General features: G+C 35.0%; 1 protein-coding gene across 8 annotated transcripts in view; it reads left to right on the top strand.

Annotated features, from left to right (window-relative positions):
* Window positions 1-25,434, top strand: part of IDE (insulin degrading enzyme) — a 75,458-nt gene that overhangs the window by 26,783 nt on the left and 23,241 nt on the right. For 6 of the 8 annotated variants that reach the window (XM_082310382.1, XM_082310377.1, XM_082310376.1 and 3 more), the window contains exons 11-17: window positions 227-330; window positions 10,970-11,072; window positions 12,052-12,174; window positions 14,625-14,707; window positions 18,445-18,589; window positions 21,331-21,441; window positions 23,663-23,783. In XM_082310382.1, the coding sequence (XP_082166508.1) occupies window positions 227-330; window positions 10,970-11,072; window positions 12,052-12,174; window positions 14,625-14,707; window positions 18,445-18,589; window positions 21,331-21,441; window positions 23,663-23,783 (790 nt within the window). Of the gene's footprint in view, window positions 1-226; window positions 331-10,969; window positions 11,073-12,051; window positions 12,175-14,624; window positions 14,708-18,444; window positions 18,590-19,125; window positions 19,271-21,330; window positions 21,442-23,662; window positions 23,784-25,434 lie in introns of all 8 variants that reach the window. The other 2 variants (XM_082310378.1, XM_082310380.1) reach the window with 2 other exon arrangements.

The raw sequence follows: 25,434 nt of genomic DNA, 5'->3' as shown, positions 1-25,434 counted from the left end.
ACCTAATATAGGAGAAATATGATTGCATAGTTAAAGTACTACCCCATCTTGTTTAGTTTTAAGAGAAAGATTTTAAGACATCTGTGCACTTCTAATTTGAAATTACCAAGGCAATACAGATCTAGTGACCAGAAGTATACACTTTTATTTCCTTTACAAAACAGTAGTTTTTTCATGATTAGGTTTTGTTTAATTCATCTACATGTTTCTGGGCTTTGTTTTTTAGTATTATCCCATAGAAGAAGTGTTGGCTGCTGAATATTTGCTTGAAGAATTCAGGCCTGATTTAATAGACATGGTACTGGATAAATTGAGACCAGAAAATGTTCGGTAAGTTAAACTGCAATAACTTGTATTTTAACCCAAACATTACAAGAAAGCAGGTGAACTAATGGAAACACAAATTCTTAGGTGTCTCTTACAGCTCCAAAGTAAATGTCACTGAAAAAGGGCTAGTTGTTATGTGTGTTAATGTCTCTGCTCTCCACTGAAAATAAGCACTCTTAAGTGCATACAGCTCTTCCTGTTCAGACAGAAATGTCCTTTCAGTCCTTTCTATGCAGGATGTCTTCTTCAGACTGAAATAGTTTTTAGGAAGATACTCGGAATAGCTCAACTGTTACTGAGAAAAAGTCTAGTAAAATTATCCTGCCTCACTAAATTCTTGGGACATTTTATATGGAATGCTCTAATATTCATAATTTGGAGCTAGGTCTGGAAATCTGTTAAGAGGATGGCTTTTATGTGCTGTATATATTTTATTTTCCCTATGGAGAACTACAAAATTTTGTGCAGATTAGCAGACCCTCTGAAGAATATCAATTTATATGGGTAGAAGTAGCTGTGTCTTCAGCTGCTAAATTCTCTCCGACTTCCAGAGCATCTCTTTGATGTAACTGTGACCATACTGCACATGTGCTTTTTTGCAGAGTGAGTGTGCTGCAGTACAGATTTCAGGGCTCAGTAATTGGTCAGACTAGATGTTCTAAGGAAAAGGGAAGCCTCATTCCCTCTCCTGTGCTTTTGAGGATCTTCTTTTGTCATCCAAGCAGGGCAGAAAAGGGAGGCTGAACGAACAAATGTACCTAATGTCTATTTGAATATCTAAAGAACAATAGTGTGACCAGGATGGGGGAAATAATAATTCGCTGAGATGATGATTTACATGCGAAGAAATCTGGAAGCTGTAGAATAGAAAATGAGGGCAGGTGAGAAGAGGGCATATTAATTGAGGAGGAGGAAGGACTGGGACAAGAGAGCTGGCAAAGGACATCATGGGGGTAATTTAAGGGAGGATATTGATAGCTGTGGGGAACTGGTATCTCAGTCAAGGATGGACAGAGAGGCTGGCTAGTGGAACTGCTGGGAATGGTTAAGTGCAGATTGGACAAAAAATGAGAGGGGTATAGGAATTGGGACTCATAGGCAGAGCGGAGGTAAGAGAGGAAGTCTAGAAGAAAAGATTATGTCAGGCTTAGCAAGGTTATTCAAGGGAGTCCTGAATCATGGAAACAGGGCAAACAGAAGAGGCAAAGAGAAGAGGTCCGAGACAAGGAGCCTGAGGCAGGACAGCAGCAGAGCTGATGGGACCAAGCTTGGAGGAACTGAGCAGAACAGCCTGTGCAGACTAAGTGCAGTATAGTCTACAAAGGGCAAAGAAACAAAAGTTTACTAAGTCTTGCTGGTTTGGTTTTTTTTTTTGCTCTCTGCAGATGTATGCTTTTTTTCCATTTTTTCCCTGTACAACTTCTGTTTCAGTTCTTACAGAATAGAAATGTTCTGGAATTACATGATAAGATGCCAGTACCATGTATTGCTCTGCCTGACCTACCAATGTAGTTGGAAGGTGTGTGATGAAAGTAACGGGAATCTGCCAAAAGAGAAAAGTACAGAGTTAGGGTTAAGACTGATTAATACTGGTCAGGAAAACTGAACTACTCCTTTGCTTTGTGACAAGCTTCCTAAATGGCACGAGACAAGCTCCTAAAACAAACTTTTCATAGCAAGCCAGTAGTTACTCATTCCTTTTTATTTTCTTGAGTATGCCTAAGATCTTAAGGCCTCGCTAGAGGGATTGCTGAGCACCTGAATCCACAAGCAACTCAACAGAAGCTTTGCTTTTAATCTGTGAGGTACCATACAATGTTGAAGAATTAAAAAAAAAAGTGTTAAAATGAGCATCTAAAATGAATGGGGACTGTATAACTTTGTGGATCTTTATATGCCTCAGCTTCCTGTCTATGAAAATAATGTTTCTTGGGATATTTTAAAATATGAAATCAGTTCTTGTAACACTGAGTGCTGTGAAAGGGACATTTTAGTAATTCTATTTATTTAGAGAAAGAGGTGAATATTGGAAACAGAAGTCAAGTCATACATTGAGCAAAAAATATAAAATGTTGAATAACTGTTTCGTAATTGTTCTGTGCACTGAACAGAGCAGAGGTTCAGAAGGACAATGTGTAAATTTGTGTGTGTATAATTCTATGTATGTATAATGTGGTACAATCTAATTACTAGAAGGTTGCATGGCCAACAATTATACTAGCACTTTGGAGCCTGAATTTTTTTTTTCCCAATTTGGTTATGTAATATTTTATATACATATATATAATATTTCTAGGGTTTATATATTTCAACCTTCTGAAATTACTGTGAATTACTTAAAAATTTGGGCACAAATCTTTACTATATTTGTTTGTATGACAAAATCTGTCTCGTGTATTCATTTAGTCTAAGATGCATGTTACTTTATTTTCAAAAGTGGTATATTTCAAATAATTATTGGATAAAGTAGGATAAAATTGAGTTATGAACTGCATTTCCAAATGTCATGGGGTTCTGGTGTTCCTAGGGGTATACGAGTAATGATAAAATAAATGGAGCTGCCTATGTCAGTGACAGTAGTTGCCATAGTAATTAATGCCCTTTAAAGAAGGGCCTATATCTTTGTGTGTGGGTGTGCGTCTATGTGTAATGTGTGTGGGATACTGCAACTGAAGCTTGAATATTTTGAGGATCATATTTTGAGCAAATAATACTTTAAAGAAAATTTCCAGATTTTCTTTCCTATTGTATTAAATACTTGTATTTTGAATGTATTTTCATGTTGATCTACCGCCCAACTACTTGGAAATATGATACAAGAGCTTGCCTTTAACATAAACACTTTTAGTAATTAAAAGAGAGAGTATATAATTACTACCTTTCTGAAGAAAGCTTAACCAAATGCCACATGAATTTGAACTTTTAACTGGTTTTAGAATTGCTTACAAGCTGTAAGTAAACAATTTTTTTTAATACTGATTTAGTAAACAAGCTACAGGTGCTTCATCAGATCTGATGTTTATTATAGCTTCACATAGCTTTAAAATGTGGCCCTTAACATTGCAAGAAAACAGTCAATATTACCGTAGGGAAGGATACCTTTCATAATGTAAATTGGGTCTTTGTTATTAGCCAGAGAACTTCCAAAGCATCTGCTTGCTTAAATTTTCCAAAATTGCTAGAGGAAATTAATATATGTAAATACATTCATAGACTCGTGGAGCTTATTAGATGCTGCTGGATGCCACAGACCACTCATCGGTTTTCTGTGTTACTCCTGCTGCTGGCTATGCCAGTCTTTTGACACTCCCTTCCAGTTGACAGTACTTCAGCATAAAATAGCCATAATTAACTTGTTCAAAAGTTATTAGTGTGAGAAAGGAAAGTATAGAGAATGCAGCTAGAGGGAGAAAATTCAAGTCTATAGAATATGGTCAGGAGCACAGGAATAATGGTAACAATTTTTAGAAGAATTTAGAATGTTACATGGTGTGCTTTTTTCAAACGTAGTAAACATAGCTGTTTCACAGTGTTGTTTTATTTTAGTTAATATAAGCCCATATTTGTACTTGCAGTTGCAATTCTGCATTCCTCTTTGTCCTGGGGCTAAAAAAAGGGGGGGCAAAAAAAGAGCAAGATGAGCAAGAATCTTAGAGAGAGAGGAAAAAGTACTTCTAAAAAGACATGCAATTTAGCTGTAACTTATTTGAAACCTCAGTAACCAAGGAAAATAATTATTTATTATTATATGTATCTTTTATTTGTAGTAATTTTGTAAGGTTACATCAGTCTTCTCACATTTGACAAAGTGACTTGCTGGAGATGGGAATATTCTCTACACTTGGTAATTGTGGATTAATGTTAAATGAAAAAGATTTTTTTTTTCAAGATAGAACACATCTAGAGCAAATACCAACTGAAGATGATCAGCTTTAGTATTTGAAGCAACTGGGAAGCATTGATCCTTCAGATAATGGAGATAGTTGTTTCATCTCAGCTTTTCAAATTCAGCCTCTCTTAAATGCCATGTATGTGCCTTTTTAAGTAACAAGGTGTAGTACATTTAGACTGGAGAGGCGCAGTGGTGGGGGTGTTTTGGAAACTAAATTTGTTAGAATAGGTATGCTTTTCTGTACAGGAAGGTCTCAGAAGTTTTTGTAATGGAAGAGTGATGGTGGCATGGTGACTGAATCAAGAAAGCTTGTGATCACAGAGGGATAGTCATCTAGTAACTTCTGTGTATGTGGGTCTCCATGTAATTTTGGGCTTTAAATGTCTTAGGTCTCACCCTATTTTCTTCTACCTTGTTACTGTGCTTTCTTTTTGGAGGCTGGAAGAAATATATTGTGTTTAATCTTCCCTCAGGACTAACAACATTGTCTCTTCAGTTTACCTGGCTTAAGAAATAGATTATAATGGTTATGTAATTTTAAGCATTTGAATAAAAAAGCTAAATACTGGGAGATAAAAGGACTTTCAAAACTGGAATATACCAGGTTTTGTGGCCTCTTCAGTTTATTGTGAAAGAAATTATATGTTCTTTTTGTTGCAGAGATTTTAGTAGGACTTAAAGATAGTAAATACAAGTAGGTTACGTTCTCTGAAGCTTAAATACCCACAGCTATGCCTACAGCTGTCCTGGTAAGGCTTCAATATAAATACGTACAAACTACAGAGTGACCAAAGACTGATTAAATGCAGTTCTAACAGTGGAATTCAGCAAAGCACTGATATTCTAACATGGATCGAATGAGGCCTGCAGGAGACCTATAATGATATAGCAGCAGGCATACTTTGAGTTTGAATGGTCTATGGTCACAGTAACGATAAATGTATTGGTTATTATGTGTGACTAAAACCGTGCTAGTGTTTGCTATTGCCATAACAACTATACACTCACATCTTGGTTCTCTTTATGTTCAGACTATTTCTCTTCTCCAAAACTATAACTTACAAAAAGACACCCAAAGCATCAAACCAAATTTAAGATTCTTCAGTGTGGTGTTGCCTTTTCCTGCTTCTCTAAATGATACATTTTTTCAGTGTAGCCTCAAAAGTTACAGTTGCGCTTCTTTGTAGCTTCTATGATAATACTGCAAGCTGATTTTTCTCAGATGTAAAAGTATAAGTCCTTTCAATTTTAGTGGGAATTAAATTTTTTTTTTCAGGGCATTGGGTGTTTAAAGATCTGCACAAATTAGACTTTCCTATTTTCATGTGATTAAAACAAAATATTAACTTGTATATAGTACTATATTCCTTTTAGAAACATTTTAAGCACTTATCTTTTGAAATTAAAAGTAGAATGAAATGAACTAGGAATTTTTCCCTCTTTTACTTAACTAAGACACTTTGAAGTATAGTAAAATGTAAGAAGGAATATAATTTTTATAGTATTTTATTTATAAATTGCTGGCAAGATAAAATATCTTGGGGAAAAAAAAACCAACTTAGTTAAATATTACTAAAAGTGATTTCATGATATGTTACAAAGATTCGAGAAAGCTATTGTGGATTTGCATTTTTAGTGGGCTCTCTTGAAAGAATGAGTTTAGATTATAAGTGCTAATAAAAGGGTCCCCTTGTGTTTTTTCTTTTTTTTAATTACATCTGTATCTATATGCATATAGTAAACTATCAATCCAGTAGCTTGTTTCCTCCTTTTGTCTTTGCTTGAGCAAATTGTATATACTAATAAAAAACTGTGGACCTGTGCTTTTAAATATCTATATGTGTTCTGGTTATCTGCCATTTACTGATATTTATGCTCATGTTCACCTTTCTATTCTCCCTTTTTATGAAAGAATTAGTACGTGCCACATCATCCTAGCTTTGCTTGTTGGGTTTTTTTTCCTGTTTTGTTTTTTTTTCTTTTTAGGCCTTGCATAAATTGTCTTGCAATGGTTTAGTTCCCATTGATTTGAATTTTTCCTTTGTATTGTGGTTTTATTGATAATTTCCTTTTCATAACCTTACTGGAATTAACCTACACGAAGGACTTTTCTATATCTATATTGAGGTAGCTGCATTTGCAGTTAGAGACTACTGTTCAATGTCTTTTTTAAAAGTTTAGCTTTTCAACTGTTATTTTCTTAACAAACTGTGTTTTTAAAAAGTATGGAAAAATATCCATACTCACAGATGGTAGCAAGTATCCATATGTGCTTCTATTTGACTGAACCATAACAGGAAGTTTTCATGTTCTCCTCCCCCCTGCCGCCCCCGCACACTACTTGTTGCGTTTAGTGGCTTATTTTCCTTAAGAGTGAAACCTTTTTAAGATGTAAGTATCATTTTTACTTGTTCAAACCACGTTGGGTTTTGCCAGCCATCTGTGAAGATAAGGGAATAGACTTGGCGTGCGTCGCAATCTTAGCTGAAAAATGTAATTTTCCCATCATTTCCAATACAGTTTTTTCCCCCTCATCATCTGCAGAATAAATGCTCTTATTAAAATTTAAGAAGCTGGTGACTCATCAGATTAAGCAACTAAAGAACATTTTCCCCTAGATAATAAATGGACTTTTTTCCTCTCTTGGTATCTGAAGTGCAGCACTAGTACTATCCTAGAGGGAAGAAAAATAAAATGAATGCCAAAATGTTGATACAGAAATTTTTAAGGGCTGGAATTTCACAGATGCTGAGCAAACAGTTATTTCAATGCAGTCGGTGATGCTCATCCCTGATGATAAACATGTTACAAATATGGAATGTATGTGTTTATTTCTTAATTGCATTGTATCTGAGTGAAGATTTTGAAAATCATAATTTGTTCACTTGTTTCCCCCCACAAACCATTGTGTTTCTAGAAAACTTAGTTTTATTGAACCCTAACAACTCATGCTTCTGCAGAATGATTAGAATGCTGCAACCCAGCAACATCTCTCTACGTGTAGTTTCCCCTCTTATTTTGTTTTCTAATGAGATTTGTATGGAGGTGGCTTTGAACAGCCTATATTGCCTCACATCAGTTTTACTGATGGTTTTGGGGGAAGTTATAAACATATCTAGGCTTTTGCTGTTTTTGTCTCAGTCATGTTGTTTTATGCAGTTGAATAAGATATGTGTAATTTTTTCTGTTGTTTGACAATATCATCATTTGGAAGACAAAGTTTAAATTAGTTCCTAAAAAAGGGAATTGTTCCTTTTTAAGTATAAATTCATTTTTTTTTTGCAACAAATCTGCTTTGACATGTCTGTTACTAATACCACAAATACTGTGGTCTCAAAGTCTATTACTTTTTACCCTTAGAAGCTTGAGTTTTGTTATGTAAATCTGGAATATAGTAGTTGATAATCTTTCCAAGTACGTTCATTTTAAAGCACACATTCTGTTCCCAAGTGACACTCTCCTGTGGATCTGTCACTTGTAGCTTCATTTTAGATTTCAGGAGAGTGAAAAACAAGATGGTACCTAGTAAATATGTATCACATTATAGAAATCGTGCTGGTTTTTGAAAATTGACCATAACTGAGGACTACAGCAGTTTGCATGTACAAGAATGTACATACAGAATTAAATTGCATTCATAGTTTCAGCTGTGTTCCATGCTCATGAATGGCTCGGAAGTGTAATTGCACTGGTTGAGTTTAAATATGTTATAAGCAGGTCCTATTAAAGATTGCCTGATTGCCTGTTTTGCTTTTCCAGTGCATTTCCATGCTGTCTTAAACCATGTGGATGTTCATAGTGCTATACAGCACAGCACAGAAATGAAAAGCAGAAGTAACGTTACATAATTGGTAACTTTAAAGATGCATCGTAATACATTTTAGTAACTGCATAGCATTGTATTTCTACCTGTGGTGCTTCTTTTCCCCTCTTCTTTTCCTGTCCTGGTGTTCATTGCTGTTGATGCTTGTATCTTGGTTTAGGTTGTAAGTCTCAGGCAGATGAAATGCCTTTTGGTTTGTTTCATGTCGTTGTGGGTATGTTTCTGAGAGCTCAAAATGTAAGTAATCATTCCAGTAGTGATTTGGGGTATAGGGAGGGCAGGAGGATCCCTTGAAGCAGAACTGCTTGAAGAATTGCAATGCCGATTTCCACAATTACATTTTCCATATGTTGAGCAGACAGAATTATTTTTAGCTTTTTAATTTTAGTATGTTCCTACAGCAAATGTTTGGGTGCTTGGATTGTCACTACTGCTCTAGCATTGGTATGTTGGAGAAGGGTAGAAAGAGGGAATGTCAAGTAAGAGACATCTATGTATTATAGTATAAAGCACCTTTGTCTTGCTGCTCAGACTGCATGATTATTGGAATTTTATCAGGATAATCTTTTAGCTTAAGACTCTTCTTTTCTTTTTTTTTTTTTTAATTTTTATGTTTTATTTAGTGGATGGAAAGGCCTGGTAGGTTGCTGTGAAATTCTAAGAGACTTTATGTTTTTTATAGTCTCTTAGCAACTTCATCTGTCCATGATAGAGCTTTTGCTCACCAGCTGTCCAAGTTAAAATGCAAAACATAATAGAATATTTCTGTGGCTCCTTTTAATGTAAACAACAATCTCTCTAATAGATTTCACCTTGTTGACCAAGCTAGTGTCCGCTGTGTTGCAAGAACAAATATTCTCTAGGATTGAAATGCTTAGTTCTTTGCTGAGTATTTACTTAGTATTGTTCCTTCTGTACAAAAAATGAAATAGATGTAACATGCAAACAGATATGAAACCGTTTTATATGAAGTCACAATAAAATGTTAACCATTTCTATTGCCATTTGCAATGAGAGATGAAATAGTATATCTCTTAAAGATTAATATTCTCATTCTGGTTTGGATATTGCATAACTTTTGCAGAGGAGCAGTGGTTGTTTATTCACATGTATGTGTGTGCATGTTCATGCTAATCATGTGGTTCTTTCAAAGGTGGATAGGAAAAATTTCTCCCTTCCTCAACCCAGAGGAAATCTGCATCCCTAAAACATGAGATTTAGTTGCCCCGCTTTAGTGTGTATGATTTAAAATACTGTCTCAAAATTAGACAGCCTGTGGTGCAAGTCCTGCTTCAATTTTTGAATCTGTTGCTGGAGAATGTCTTTACAGTCCCATGTGACTCTGAGATGTACTTGTCATTTATTTAAATGCATCTAATGCTAGCTATTTACCCCACTCTTCTCCTGCTGCTCAAACTGCAATGCACAGATTAAATTATTAATAATTTGAAAATCTTCATAATGGGGGAATCTAGAACTAAATACAGCAGAATCGTGTTTTCTTCAACCTTCTTGGATCATTTAGTCATTTATGTGTAAACATTAGATGAAAGAAGAGGTAGGTATACATAGACATAGGTATTTACAATATTAATAGTCCACATATTTAAACTTTTCAATGTATTGCAAAATTTATCCCAAGGGTATTTTCCAGTAACATATTTGTAAACTATACTACTATAGTTTCAGGCACATCCATATGCCTGTTTTGATTTATGCCCCATTTTGCTGTGCACATTAGAAATACACAACAGAATGTTCCTGGCCTGAAGATATTGTGATTAAAAAAAGAACACTTACATTGCCTATATTTTGATGTTTTAATGCGTATTTTAGCCATCTGCACAAGATTTGACAAAAGTTCGTTACTGTGCTATTCAGCATCTAGGGATTGTTAAATATATGTAGGAGGTAATTGCGGTACCTTTTTTGACCATTTCAGAATTCTTATAAACATCTATTTACTCTTAAAGCTAGCTACTTATTTCCATTGAATACTCTTGTGTTGTAGGTTGTTAAAAAGAACTCAAGGAGTTTTCTTGATACTTATTACGAAGACTACTGAAAAAATAACTGTTAAGTTTGTGATGTTCTTTATTCTGGATTTCCTCTTATTTAGGTGTATTCTTTAGTTTGAGGAGCATCTGGACAATGCTCTTAGTCATATGATTTAGTTTTAGGTAGTCCTGCGAGAAGGAGGGAGTTGGACTTTGATGATCCTTGTGGGTCCCTTCCAACCTGAGATATTCTATAATTCTATGATTTAGGTTTCTAATTGAGTATGATTCTGTTGTATTGACTGTAAAATACATTAATCTTCCTGCTTTTCTTCCCTTCCCCTCAAAAAAGCCAAAACAAAATAAAAAAAAAAGGGGGGGGGGGAGAAGCAGGTATCAATCTGCAATGAGAATATGGGAATGATACAAAATGAAGAAACTATTACTATCAAATTATGAATGGGAGAATGAAACTGCAATAATGTAATCTAAAACGCTAGGTCTGGAATAAAATTTCTATAGTCAGTATTTTCACATATCTGAGTGTTGATGTAGGTGGCATGAAAAATGTTGTAGTCACTTCATTAATTTTGCAGAAGATCTCAAGGACTGCTTTCTGTATTTTCTGGAACAAGGACAAAGCCTAAAAAGTAGAAATGCATGCAACAATGATTGTGTGTAACTCTAGGTTGTAACACTTAAGAAAAACAGTAAAATTAAATGACACTGATAACCTGATTTCATGGTTAACCTTAGTGTGTAGTTCAGTATACGTATACTTGCTATCCAAATGTACTCTGTAATTTTCCAGGCACCATTTCCAGAAATAAATGCATTCTAGTGATGGAACAGAAATAGTGCTCTGAATAACTTCTCACAGTCTTTTCTCAGACACGTTCATGCCAAAGTGCTTTGTCTCTTTGTTTTCAGAGTTGCAATAGTTTCCAAGTCTTTTGAAGGAAAAACTGATCAAACAGAAGACTGGTATGGAACACAGTACAAGCAAGAAGCAATTTCTGATGAAGTTATTAAGGCATGTTAAAACTTTTAATATATTCTAATATCTGCAAGTGAAAGACAGTGGTAAATTCTTTGTCTAATTTTCCATTTAGTTGGAGAACTTAAATCTGCTGCTCTACATAGCATGAAAATTGTACAAGGAGTCTGTTTAATATTATGAGAAGTAAGGATCTTACATTAGTCTTTAGATTTCAAATATTTATTGCATGAGACAGATGTATTTTAATGGTTTTAAACCCTGTTACGTACAGGGAATGTTGTACAATTTTTGCTATAAAAGAGCCATAATACGCAATGGCTACTTAAAAGCTTAAGCATTAACTTTTTAAAACTTAAAAGTCTCTATTAAATGTTAATGAACTAATCTGTTCTTAAGAAAGGAATCTTTTTACAACTGCTGTATGTAACTCTGTTTCTGGAATTGATTTTTGCAACTTAGAAAATGAGTATATTTTGCCAGTTGAATGAGCTTCTGAAAATCAAAACTCCAATAAAGGAAGTGGGCAAGCCCTTATTGAAACTTGTTATTGATCTGTTCCTTTAAGAAGAGATGGCTGTAAAATACACCCTAGAGCTAAACTGGGTCTGCCGATGATGCTTTGAACAGATATTGCATAGGAACACTTCACTTCCTTTAGCTTGTCCATGCCTATGTTCTTGATTAGAATTCTTGCTTATGTATTTAGTTTAACGCCTTCATTTAGAGTTCACAGTAGCAGAAAAGATGAGACGTAGAACCACCTTTCACTCTAAACTTTTCAAAATTTGTTTTATCTGTTGTCTTCCTCCTTGGAGTGCTTCATCCTGCTGATAGCCTACTCCAGCTTGGTTTCCCAGATATTTCTCTCTTTCCCTGTCATCCTGGTAGTATTTACACATAAGGTAGTGGAACACATTTTTAAATCTTTTGTTACAGCATAAAATAAGTAAGTATATATCCATTAATTAAGCAGAAATTCTACTTAGCCTCATTGTTTCTCCTGTTTATCTAGAAATGGCAAAATGCTGACCTGAATGGGAAATTCAAGCTTCCAATGAAGAATGAGTTCATTCCTACTAACTTTGAGATTTTGCCATTGGAAAAAGATGCAACACAGTACCCTGCCCTTGTCAAGGTAAGCTATCTGTATTTGTTCTGTTTGCTAGCTAACCTTCTGGGAAGTTAGCAGTTAATTCCTATGTGTTTTTAAAATACAGATCATGTCATATTCCAAAGTATAATAAACAAAAAAGTACGAAACTTAAAGATACTGCTAGAAAGACAGTAGAAAGTTCATTCTTGCTAAACTTTGGATTATGACTATTTGAGTTCCTACAAAAATGAATCTACAAACAGCTTGAACTCTCTTTGTCCTTTTGAAAGTGTGTTAACAATTGATAGAAATAGTATTAAAGCTGTTTATTTAGCAGAAGGGTGGCTGCCACTCTTACTTTTTTTTTTTTTTTTAAGCAGTGTTCAGTAAGTCGAGGGTGTAGGCATCGCTATTCTTTTGTAACTGTGTATGGAAAAAGCTTGTGATTGCATGGAAAAAGGGAGACAGAGATGTAAAAGTGTAAATATCACTCTCCAGTGTCCTGGAAGCATCATTTAATGATCTCAGGACGTTTGGCAAATCTCAGTTTTTCTGAGTACCTAAAATTTACTAAAAATTTCTTCTCACTAGTAAAGCATAGCGTCTTTGCTAATGCTCATCTCTGTTATAGGCTTAGTTGGAGGATAAATAGGAAAAGTCTTCTGCAATTTCATGTTGTGCTTCAGCTTGAATGCTCAATTCAGGAACACTTTGCACACTAGGTTAATATAAGCCTGCTTTAGTGCAAAGACGTCCTTCAGGAGAACGTTTTTGTTCTGCACAGGGCATTTGAGGTATATACTTGAAGCGGGATTATTAACAGAGGAGCACTTTGAGCGTATGTTTATGTTCATCCTGAACTGAAACCCTAAACCTCAGCAGGGACACATACTACAGCTCTATTAAGTAACACTAATTGGTTTGCTATAGAAAGTTGATGGTCCTTCATTGTCTCTGTAGCAACCAGGCAGTTGGTCCACACAAGAGCTTTGCTTTAAGGCAACATTGCTTTAGCAATGTATTTGCTTTTAGTTTTTCCTTTCCCTTTAAAATATGTTTTCTGAGGGAGAATGTTTTTTAATCTTCTGTACTTGATGAAATAGACTTTATCTATTTTGCCTGCATCTTTTTAATTTTCTCCCCAGCTGTATGTCTGTGCCGTTCTCCTTTTGTGGGCCCTGGCATTTGTCTGACCCTACAGCAAAACACTGCAAGAACTAAATCAGCAGAGATTAGCTGTACAAAAAAAGCAATTTTTCTGCTGTTTTATATGCCTAAGTGAGCTTACTATGGACTGGACCAGTGTTGTGGAGAAAGGGAGGTACGGGAACATAAATGCAGGAACAGGATTGCCATTTTCACTGGCAGCATGTCACTAGGTCACCTCTGTTGTAATGGCACATTTTGCCCTGAAAAACCCTCAGGGAAGAGGGCATTTAGGCTTTGGCTGGAGGGCCAAGTTGTTACTATGGACTGCAGCTAGTGATTTTCAGCTATTGGATCAGGTCTCCAGTACTACAGAGAGGTTCTACTGTTTATCATTCTGTCCCTTATGTAGGATGTATTCTAAACTGTGTAGTAGCAATTCAACAGAATAATTTTTTTTTTCTGTCTCGGAGAGAAGCTGTAATTTGGCTTTTTAGTATGAGTCAAATATTGTGTAGAGGAGGTGTGCTGTAAGAGATGAGACTTATTTCTTTTATGCAAAAAGGAGGAGGAAAATACCATGCCAAATCCCTGAGAAACCAAGAACATCTGCTCAAAAATATGAGAAAGAGAAATAATTTTACATTTAAAAGTTCTCTCTTCTTATGTATAGCAATTTAAAGAAAAAGTGTTGGAGGGATAAAGTTAACTAGAGTTGGAACAGAGAGAGTATCTCTTTCACAGCTTTTGTGGGAGAAAACGCAATAGAGGAGGTTGCTTAGATTCTTTCCTCTACTAGGAGAATATTCTAAAAAAATTTTGGTGACAGATCTTTTAACTAATTTCCAACTAGTTTTACTACTTTTTCTAAATGCGTATGTGTTTTCTGTTACCAATGTTACTTTAAAACAATATACAATGCATTAATATTTTTTACTTAGAGCATTAAATACCCAATTATATTAGTCTAAAACATGTAACTATATGCTGCTGTAGTGCTGCATAATGGCACATCTTTTAATGCCAGCGTTAGCAGGAATTTTGTGAAGCTAACTCTGTATTTGTCTTTGATCAGTCCTGCTCTAGAAAAGTAGTTCCCATTTTGATCATAAGCTCATTTACAATGCTGCAGCTATTTAACTGCTTGTTAAGGTGACATACGATAAGAAGAGTCTCAATAAGGATAGATGGATGTATACACAAATGTATATAGCAAGAATATGAATTTAAGGGGACAACACTAAACAGATTTGAAGTGGTGAAGAGATTTTTTTTTTTCTTTAAATAGTGTAATATATTACAGTTAAAAGTTAGGTGACTTAACAAAACTTCTTTTCTTGACACAGGACACTGCTATGAGCAAACTATGGTTCAAGCAAGATGACAAATTTTTTTTGCCGAAAGCTTGTCTCAACTTTGAATTTTTCAGGTATGCAATGCTAAGTATATCACATAAATTGCTCTCCAAAAGTTTCTTGTTTGTTGGGAATCTGCATTTCTGTGGCAAAAACTTTCTTGCATGTATTGAGGCTTTAAAATGTTTGTCCTTACTTGGAAACATGCAATAAGATACAGATAGCAGGAATTCTCATGTAAGTTATGCAGTAGTTGAGTAGCAAGCAGTTTGAGGTGCTCCATCTATATTAACAGGAAAAGTTTATCTAAAAATACTTTTAAAACAAATTTTCTTCTATGTTTTATCTGCTATACCTGAAATATTCCTGCCAATAGGACCTACTACATATTGCAATATGCCTCTTTAAAAATGGGTGTGTATTATTTTTAATTAATGACTAAATTGCAACTATTCTAAGATAGTGTGTTCTTTATAAAATGCTATTCTGATAATGGTTTTCGGTTCAAATTCTGGTTTAATTTGCATAATGCAAGCCAGTATAAAATTCTAAGTGCTTAAAACTGTGGGATTTGTATTGAAACCAACCACTGATTTTTTTTTCTAGAAGAACACCGTCTGTATTATCAATGAACGTGTGATTCTCGCCTCAAGATGCATGATAAAGTGCTGTAATGTTAATTCTGGTCTTGCATTATTTTCGTCACAGGAAAATTATCTTTTTTTTTTTTTTTTTAAGTGAGCATGACAATGATGTACCTTCTTAGTGTTCCTTTCAAGTAATAATTTCTAACTTGTGAATTAAAAAAAACATACTGCTGTCTTCGGAGTGCAGCTGTTTCTGTGCTGGACTACTGAAAGTGAAAATAATTTCAGGAACTCTCCTCCTTTGGCCTAATTAAATGATTCAGTGATATTGCTAGAAAGGCTATTACATGGGCTCTGATAGATGCTCATAGAGGTACTGTTGAGTTCTTGTTTTGAATGACTCACTTGAAACTTTTCTTGGCAGAATGTTAGATAGAGGGTTTTTTTCAGAGAGTGTCAGATCGTGGTACTGGTGTTGGTACTAGTTGGGGAAAATAGATTGCCTGGACACTTCCTTTTTTTGCTTTTTGAAACCACAGGGCAAACATTACAACTGTTTCAACTTCAATGTGTCAGGAAATGGAAGATCAAAATGGTATCTGCCTGTCTCTTATTCAGAGAACAGCAATTGCAATACTTTGCCTTCTTTGTTCATACCTAGGGGCTTTCCCTTGTACTATGTTTGGCCAAAATCCAAAATAGGATTTTATTGCTGGACGCTGAGTTTATGCTATACAGTTGTGTTGGAATTGATTTAAAAAAACAAACAAACAAAAAACGAACTATGAGTGATCCAATCTCTATACGAGTTTATGAATGATTAAAAGATAATAATTGATTTTATGTAGAGCAAACAAAGGTATAAGTATGTGTGCATACGCACAATATCATAGAATCGTAGAATGGTTTGGGTTGGAAGGGACCTTTAAAGGTCAGCTAGTCCAACCCTCCTGCAATGAGCAGGGACATCTTCGACTACATATGTGGTGATAGTCTTTCTCAGTTAGATGTGTACTTTCATCTCAGTAAGCCCTTTTAAAAAGCCAGGAGTACTCGAGCTTTGCTGACTAATGTAATGGAATGATTTGCCTGTTTCATCCTAGGAATGGTTACAGGTGGAAAGCAGGCTTTTCTCTTAGGGTTGGGGGCGAGGGTTCTTTCCTTTTCTTTAAAAATAAGATGGCAATTGGATATGAACGGATGTGAGGAGATTTTGACAATATTGGGTACGTCATCTCCAAAAGAAGTTGTAAGCAGGTTTGTCTGTTTTTGATACTTAAGAAAGATTCTTAGTGAATCTCTCTCTTGAGACAGGTCATGCTGATGGTCATTGGAGGAAGTGGTGAAATGTATAGTGTTTATTCATAAGACTTGATGAAATTACCCATAGCTCTTCTGGCCAAGTGAATTGGTGAATAAAGCCATCTTAATAACATGGGTTTTCATAAAAAGTTTTAGCCTCAATTCTAGATCAGAATATGATGGCTATGCTGCCTTGTAGCAGACTACAGGAATTTGTTCACACTACAGACTGCTTCAGTAAGATAGAAGAGATGAGGAGGCTTGTTTCTGCCTGCAGCCCTGATGGGTAAACTAGAAATAAGCATTTATTTACAAAGTTGTTGGTAATAGAAGGCAACTTCCCAAACAGTGTTATAACAGTTGTTTTCTGTTATTTTTCACTTGAGGATTAATGACTTAGTAGTCTTCGTTATTTTCAAAACTCCCTGTTGGCCTTTACCAGCTAAATGAGTATATAGAAGTTATAGCTGATATGGACATACTAATCACTCAAACTGATTAAGTCTCTATTCTAGTATCAAAATGGAAAAGAACATAATGAGTTTGGAGGAAGGTTTATGATAACGTAGGATTGACCTACATCTTGCTTTGAATTCAGTCTTAATTAAAAAATTCAATGTTAATTAGATTTACATCAGTGGGCATATTGAAATTGTTATACAAGTCCAAGCCCAGAATAATTAACCCAGTAATGGTTAAAAATTAACCGAATTATGGTAAAAAGCCATACCCTAGGCTAAGATTTCAGACTATAGTAGGCTCTGCTTGTCTAAGAGAATTATTTATTTATTTATTTATTTATTTATTTATTTATTTATTAAAAATCTCTTCCCATGCTTCCTTTCCTTAATCTAAAAGGAAGAAGTCAAGGCCTTACTAAAAACTACTAGGAACCTTCTTAAAAATACCTTTTCAATGTAATTTAAAGTTATCAGCATGTGTGGTGTGGTGATGTGATCTTTGTTTTGCAACATTAATGTTGGTATACGTGAAATACCATGCTATATAGACTTAAACATACATAGTAGCATGTCTCTGAATATGACTGTTAGTGACTGCTTAGGGAAAATAAATGCAAGTGGCGTGGTTTTTGAATTGTAAGCGATATCCTGACAGCAAATTGTTTTAGATACTGCTGATTCTCTCTGTGAAATTGATAATGAATTTACATGCACTTCAGAAGCTTTAGAACTAAATATTCAATCATAGTACAAATAACTTGTCTTGACTTTGCAACTCTTTAAAACACATAGATATTTAACAATTAGCGCAGTTGAAACATGGCTTGAGTCTTTGAGTTGCATTTCTCTTTCTGAGAAATTTGTGACAGTATTGTATGTGATCAGATGCTTCTAATACAACAGTAGAGCTTGTATAGTTGTTGCCATTAAAAAGATAACACAAAAATTAGTCGTATGAAAATGGATATGCCAGACTTCTTTCCTGAGCTGACCTTAGCATGTACTGCATATTTTTCATACCACAAATTGCTAATCTCTTAATTTTTGTAACAGAAACTACTTTGTTTTCTGATAGTGTAGAAGTATTAATTAATGTTCAGTATGTGGGCTTTCATTTCAGTCTCTTGAATTATGTTGGTTATTCAGGGTGTATCTAGTTTATTCTACTCCTGGTGAATTCTGACTGTGCAGCAAAGTAAATATAACGTGTCTTGATTTATGAGCACAAATAAGAGTATCTCTGGAATCTTCAATATATTTAGGCATCGCTCAAACCATAAGCAAGATAAATAATTATTTTCAGGTATGTTCATATTTGGCTTCAAAATAGGAATCCTTCATAATGGGATCCATCAGCATACTCGCAGTAAATATTGTTTCCTTCAGATCAAACTTAAAAGGCCGAAAGAAACTGAGAAATAATTTTAAACTGCATATTTTACTTTCAACATTTTCTTCCAGCCCATTTGCTTACGTGGATCCCTTGCATTGTAACATGGCCTATTTGTACCTTGAACTACTCAAAGACTCCCTCAACGAGTATGCATATGCAGCAGAACTAGCTGGCTTGAACTATGATCTCCAAAATACCATCTATGGGATGTATGTAAGTACCCAAACCAAGGAAAAGCTTAAAGCCTTAAAACTACTTCCACTCATCAACATTTTTATATTGATTTGATGGAAGGACTTTTATTTAAAAAATGGGTCTAAGGCTGTTACTCCTTTTGATCTTGGTTATTAACCATCCTTTCTTTAATTTGAATTTTAAGTTGAATTTTTTTCAAAGTCTTCAACAATCTTTCCATTCATATTAAGCAAATTTTCTTCTTTATTTTTATACCATTCATGAAATTAATTAGTTGTAAGATTTGTTCCTCCATTTAAAAAAAGAAAAAAGCAACCCTAATCCAAGCTTACGTATTTATTTCAGTTTGTCAGATATCTACTAAAAACTTTCTGACTGATGGGGTAGAAGACCCCCTTCTCATGCTATTAAATAAATGGTACACTTCAGCTTTCCTGTTCAAGAACTACTGATCATGAGGCTGCATATACATACTCTTCAGTCATGTTTCTTCATCCATTACTTTGTCACTGCTTGAGGTATCAAAGCATTTCTTTTGTTTTTCTTTTTGTTAGTCGCTACATTTATGCTGATCCTCTCCATTGCAACATGACATACCTGTTTATCAGGTTATTGAAGGATGATTTAAAAGAGTATACATATGCAGCACGCCTCTCAGGTTTGATCTATGGCATTGCATCAGGAATGAATGCAATACTTGTAAGTAAGAAAAAAACGCAGGAGGAAATGAAACAGCTTGGGAGTTGTTGAGCTTGGAGAAAACATTTGACTTCTGCATTTCTAAATGAGATGGTTAATGTTTTTTTCCTTGCATATATCTCATGAATTAAAGGGAAAGCAAAACTATATTTTAATCTGTACTGAGTGACCGGTTTAAGATTGCAGTGTCTTGTGAACCTGTGTGCAGTGCAATTGTTGCATTCTAGTTCACATTTTTACTTGCTTGCATGGTAATCTTGAAAGTACTATTGCTGGTTTCTATATAAAAAGATTAACTTTTCTGTTGAATGAATCTCAACTTTACAGATTTTGTTATAATTCTCTAGTTCTGCTGTACTGAGCTGTGGAAATGGATTGTGCATGTGTGTGTTAGAATGCAATGCTGGATATTTATGGTTTTTCCTTAGTGTTTGTTTTTATTACGTGCTTTATAATCTCTTTTAAAGTGCTGACAATACTTACTTGGTAAATACTGATATTATGATAAATAGTTATTTCTTACTCAGCTTCTCCTATGAGATTTATGTTAGGAGATTTTAATAGTCTTTGTTAGTTCTGTTAAAAGCTTTCATTAACCATCATTTTATACCAAAATGTGTTTTGAAATTTCCTGTAGAAGTATTATTTTCCAAAGCATCTTAGTAAGAGAATATACTGCATATTGTCTTTACATTTCCTGTATGAAAGAGAGTTCTGCAATTTCTTTTCTTATTCAACGCAAATCTCATTTCCTGGTAGCATTCACTTAACTTACTGCAAACATGGTTATCTATTTTCAGTTTCCAAGCTTGCTGATGGTCAGAGTTAATTCCTTAAAAAAAAAAGGGGGGGGCGGGGCAAGTGTGCGTGTGTAATTTTCTTTATTGTTAGTCACAGTTTAGAAATTTAGAGTTATTTTAAATATTAGCTGGTTTTTGTAGGGTCTTTATATTCTTCTACTGTAAAGATTCTATTTTTGCATATTAAAATCAGTTTACTCCGTTTTGATATCTGGGAACTTTAATATTCTTTTCCATATCGTGAGAAGTTTTATAGTCAATAGGTGTAACTGTACAACGTTGATACTTTAAGCAAGGACAGATGCTACACTGGTGACTGTTTAACAGTTTGGGTTATTATGCTAATTAGGGTATCAGCCTTTGTCATAAATTCATTTATGATAGTTTTTTCTTCAAATTCATGGTTCAGGTATGTTTCAGCAACAATAGAAGAAAAAAAATCTTCCTACTGAAAAGCAGGAATTCACCTGTATGTTGGTTTGTGTCGTAAAATTTAGTTTTACCCTTAATAAATAAACTGCACAAATCCAATTTAATTCCTGTTTTGAGATAACAAATTTTGAAGTTTTTTCCCCCAGAAAGGCCTTCTAATGCCTTTTTTTCACTAGACAAACTTTCTGTAGCTTGATGCAATCATGTAGTGTTTTTTAAGTTTCTATGTTGTTTTTTTAAATGACCCAAGTTTATTTCCATGTATACTTTCAAAAAAATGTGTATGATCAGATCAATATCTCATTACAATTGTAGACTAACTACCTTGGTGTTTCAGCCCAGCATCATCCTGGTTATAAGTTGTGCTGCTGTTGACAGTACCCCTTTTCATTTTTATGAGCAGCAAGATAAACATGAAACAAGGTTAAAAATAAATTAGAGAGTATTTGTGAATCTGGATTTCATTACTAAAATGAGAAACCTAGAGTAAAACCATCTCAGTACTCCAAATGTACAGTTTACTGACGGGACTCAATACTTGTAATCATTAAAAAAACTGCATTCTGAGTACCGTTTGCTAACATCTACATGAAATTACATTAATTCTCTGCATTCATAACTCCTGGGCAACTATGCAATATTATGTTCATCAGTAAGTTATCTTTTGATGGGTAAAAGGATTTTATTTCAGAATGAGTTAATGTTGAATAACATTGAATTTAGAGTAATTGTTGAAAAGTGTATTGTTCATTGAATCATACAAGACTTGGTAATTGTTTTAGTCTTTTATCTTCCACATTTAAAGCAAATTATGCGCTTTTTCCATAGCTTTCTGTAAAAGGTTATAATGACAAGCAACATATCTTGCTCAAGAAGATCATTGAGAAAATGGCTACTTTTGAGATTGATGAAAAACGATTTGAAATTATCAAGGAAGCGGTAAGCTACATGAGAAATTTATATTTTGGAGTAATTTAAAATTGAATGCATCGACTTGAAATGAAATCTGAGGGCTGATTATCCATGGAAATACAGAGTGAAATTCTGCCTCACTGGGACTGCAGAAACTTTTTTCTTTTGTCTTTTTTGTGGCCATGAGGTCTCCGGAGTGTTTATATTACATTCTTTGGTTAAAAATAACTGGCCCTGAAATCTTCCTTCAGTCGGTCTTATGATTGATCAAGGGATTGCAACTCACTTTTTATAGGAGTAGAAGTCTAAGAAGGGGGATGGGGCGGGAAATCTTAACTTTATATACTGTTTTACAATTTGGAAAGGCCCCAATGGGGTCTACCCATAAAAGAAGGGGAAAATGGATGAAGGGGGAAAGGAAGCGTTGAAAGGTTTGCAACGTTTCTTCTCCCCAGATGTGAAGAGGAGCTCTGCTCCTGAGCTGAGATCCTTTGGTGCAAAAGTAACCAGCTGGTTAAGGACATGCTGACTTCTGGAAGTCTCACTTCCTAAATGTAATGACTGATCTATATATATGGAATGAAAGTCAGATTTTTTTTTTTTTTTTTTTTTAAGCTCCTGCAGTAAATTTATGAAAGGTGATTACATTTGCTAAGCCAAACAAGATACATAATTGTTCTTCTGGTGCTTTCTTTAGAGCAGGACAGAGGTAAAACAAAGGAAATGAACAAATTAGATATTGGCGCTCATAGCAATGAGTTGTTGTGGAGGTATAAATGAGTGCACAGGGATTAGACTGCTGTTGGGGAACAGGCTGACTTCTGGCCCAGAAAGCTTGCAAGTAGTCTGCAGTAGATCGAATCAAAGAATTGTTTAGCTTGGAAAAGACCTTTAAGATCATCAAGTCCAACCGTTAACCTAACACTGCCAAGTCCACCACTAAGCCATGTCCCGAAGCACCACATCTACGCACCTTTTAAATACCTCCAGGGATGGGGACTCAACCACCTCCCTGGGAAGCCTGTTCCATGAGAGAGCTAGGGCTGCAGGGAAGATCACACCATGCTTGCTATAGCTATAATCCTCTGCTGCTGGTGATTTTTGAACAGGTGACTGGCCTAGACAGCCACCAGGGCTATCTTTAGTTCATTACTATTTAGTAGGAAATTCTAAGCAGGTGGACGTCAAACATGAGGTAGATTTATTATAACAACCTGTTATTTAGGCTCTGTGTACCTAAGATGCATTAATTGTTTGCAAAGTTTTAACTGGATGTGACAAATGTCAAGCTAAAAAAACCCAACCCACAGGTCTGTGAATGATCCATTTTGGATGATTTTCTCTTAGTTTAAGATGTTTCCCCGGTTGTCTTTATAGTTTGCTTGAACATCATTTCTCTATTATATGCATGTTTTGTCATTTTATAGAGTTTTGCTACATAAGCCTTTTGTGTATGTAAAATAAGGACAAAATACAAAAAAGTTAAATCAGATGGGGAGACTGCAGTTTTTCCCCTCATGTCTACACTTAACAGATAAGGGATATATCAGCTTTGGCTGGAAAAGACAGAAGGATGCATCCTCAGCAACTTCATGCTCACTTATGTACCCTGAAATGAGTTACTTTTCTCCTGTACTAGAAATGATCCTAGCTTGCCAAAAGTATTAGTTTGCACTTTCCAGTTCCTCTGGTAGAGGAAAAAGGTTTTGCTTATTTTGTAAAGGTGCAGCTGGACTAGAAAGGAGTTTCTTTGGAAAGGCTCACTTATTCTTCTTTTATACCTCCTTTATCCAGGCAAAGAATGCAAAGAATTTCCCAGATGCTCCTGTATTTTTCTAACCAAGTCAGCCCAGGGAAGCAACTGGAAGAAAAACAGATTTTCTGTTAGCGATATTCCCCCACCCCCGGACAGTCATCACAGAATGCGTATTTCTTGGGTAGAGCAATTTGATCTAAATACTTATTTAGGTCTAACTGCAATAATTTAATTTCCAGTCATTATTTTTATGGAGAAGTTTGATTTCATGCTCATTTCAACTATCTTAATGGTTACTGCTTAATCCATAGGCTCAGAAGCCCACGTTATTACTAAGGTAATTTAACACAATTTTTTTAACAGGTCTAACAAGCAAGAGAATGTTCTTGACATTTGAAATGTATCTTTTTGATGGTACATAAAGTTGAGAGTACAAGGTTAATATGTTTAGAAATAGAGTTCTGTAATTTGAACTTAATTATTTTGTTTTAGTACATGAGATCGCTTAACAACTTCAGGGCTGAACAGCCTCACCAGCATGCAATGTATTATCTCCGACTCCTGATGACAGAAGTTGCTTGGACCAAAGATGAATTAAAAGAAGCTCTAGATGGTAATGTTCTGCCAGTTTTAAATGTTATTGGTTTTATTTTTTCTTATGGAAAATGTCTTGTTACTAAACTAATGAAGATACCTATTTTGAAATCTGCCCATTATTCAAGCGAAGCCCCTGCAGCGCCAGACCTGAGCTGATGCTGGTGGATGTTGATGCCTCTGCACTTGTCCTCCGGTTTCTAGAAAGTATAGTTCAGGCAAAAGGCCTCAAATGGCAAAGCCTGCAGGTAAAAGTTCAGGCAAAACTTGAATGGCTTTGTGGACATGAGCCTGGGTATGGTGAATTTGGTGCTTAACCAACACTGCTAAAATCATGTGGTTCTAGTTGACATCTTGCAGACGCATTGGAGTGTATCTGCATTGTACTTCCCAGTGCGCATACTATTTTGTTTTTTCCATTATCAGGGAATCCTAACTCCTGTTTATGTAGATAATAAAGACAGAAGATACAATTTCTGTAGATGATAATAAAGAATAAAGAACATAGTGGTTCTTCACAAAGGGCAGGCATCCCACTGTATTTGGAGGAAGAAGAAATTTCACATTAAGAGATTTAATTGATTTTAGTAATAGCTGAAGAACTCTTCCCTACCCGTATCTTACTGTGTTACAAAAAAAGGCTGGGACAAACTGGGACAGTTTGCAAAATATCTTGTAATGTCTTCTTGGAATACACCGAGACATTCTTTTCAAGAAGAATATCTGGCTTTTGGTTTTATTTGAGGAGGTGGATTCAGAATACATATTCATAGTTACGGCTAACACATACCATACTGTTAGAAGTTGTGATGATGAAAACTGCTTCATTAAGATAGACTATAGATGCCCTGAGCTGGCTGCATAGGGGTGTGTGTTTTTTCTACAGGATTACTCCAGGATAGAAATATAAATGTTTAGTTGTATAGTTTCTTGAATGATGCAGGTGTCTCTGAGGCTAGCAGTGATGCCAGTGCTGCCTGTGAAGTCAGTAACAAAACTAACACTCATTTTCATGGCAGTGGGTTCAGCTATATGTAGGTCATTCCTTTTTTAATGACTATGGTATTTTGAAAAAATAAGAGATTTTCTGTTCTGTGTGTAAGTTGTCTTTATAAGATTAATGCTACTGTATTCAGCGTAAGAATGGCTAAAAATGGAATGCTGGAAAGGAATGCTGTCTGCTTAGCACTGCTGGAAATCTGCTTGAAATACAGGGAGTTTATGCGTGATTTTTTTTTTTTTTTCTCTTTTTCTCTCTCACACTCAATGTGACCATAATCTGTTGCACTATTAATAAGCAATTCTAGAGGCAAAAATTAAGATTAGGATTATACAACAATAAAAAGTTGATTTGGAATCAGGGAAAAATATGGAAATGAATTTTTTACTGGTGGTCAGTTACCTCTTTCAAGAGAGGGAAAGACTGATAGACACGGCATAGTTTTTTCTAATACAAATCACAAATCTCTTAGATATATGTGCATCCTCCACTGAATAACCGAGTGACCTCGTAATCTTGATTGCATTTGTCTTTTCAAAACTTTTGTGAAATACATGAGCTTTTATTTTAGTTGAGAAAATGACAAAATGAGAAATTAATAGATTTGGTGATATAGTGTGGGTATTCTTGTAGTATCAGGGAATTAAGAATGGAGATGTTGACTTTGGGA

The sequence above is a fragment of the Platalea leucorodia genome, assembly GCF_965183815.1.
Source record: "Platalea leucorodia genome assembly, chromosome: 4".
Classification (NCBI taxonomy): Eukaryota; Metazoa; Chordata; class Aves; order Pelecaniformes; family Threskiornithidae; genus Platalea; species Platalea leucorodia.
Note: the sequence above shows the minus strand (reverse complement) of the source record. Positions and strands in the feature narration are given on the sequence as shown.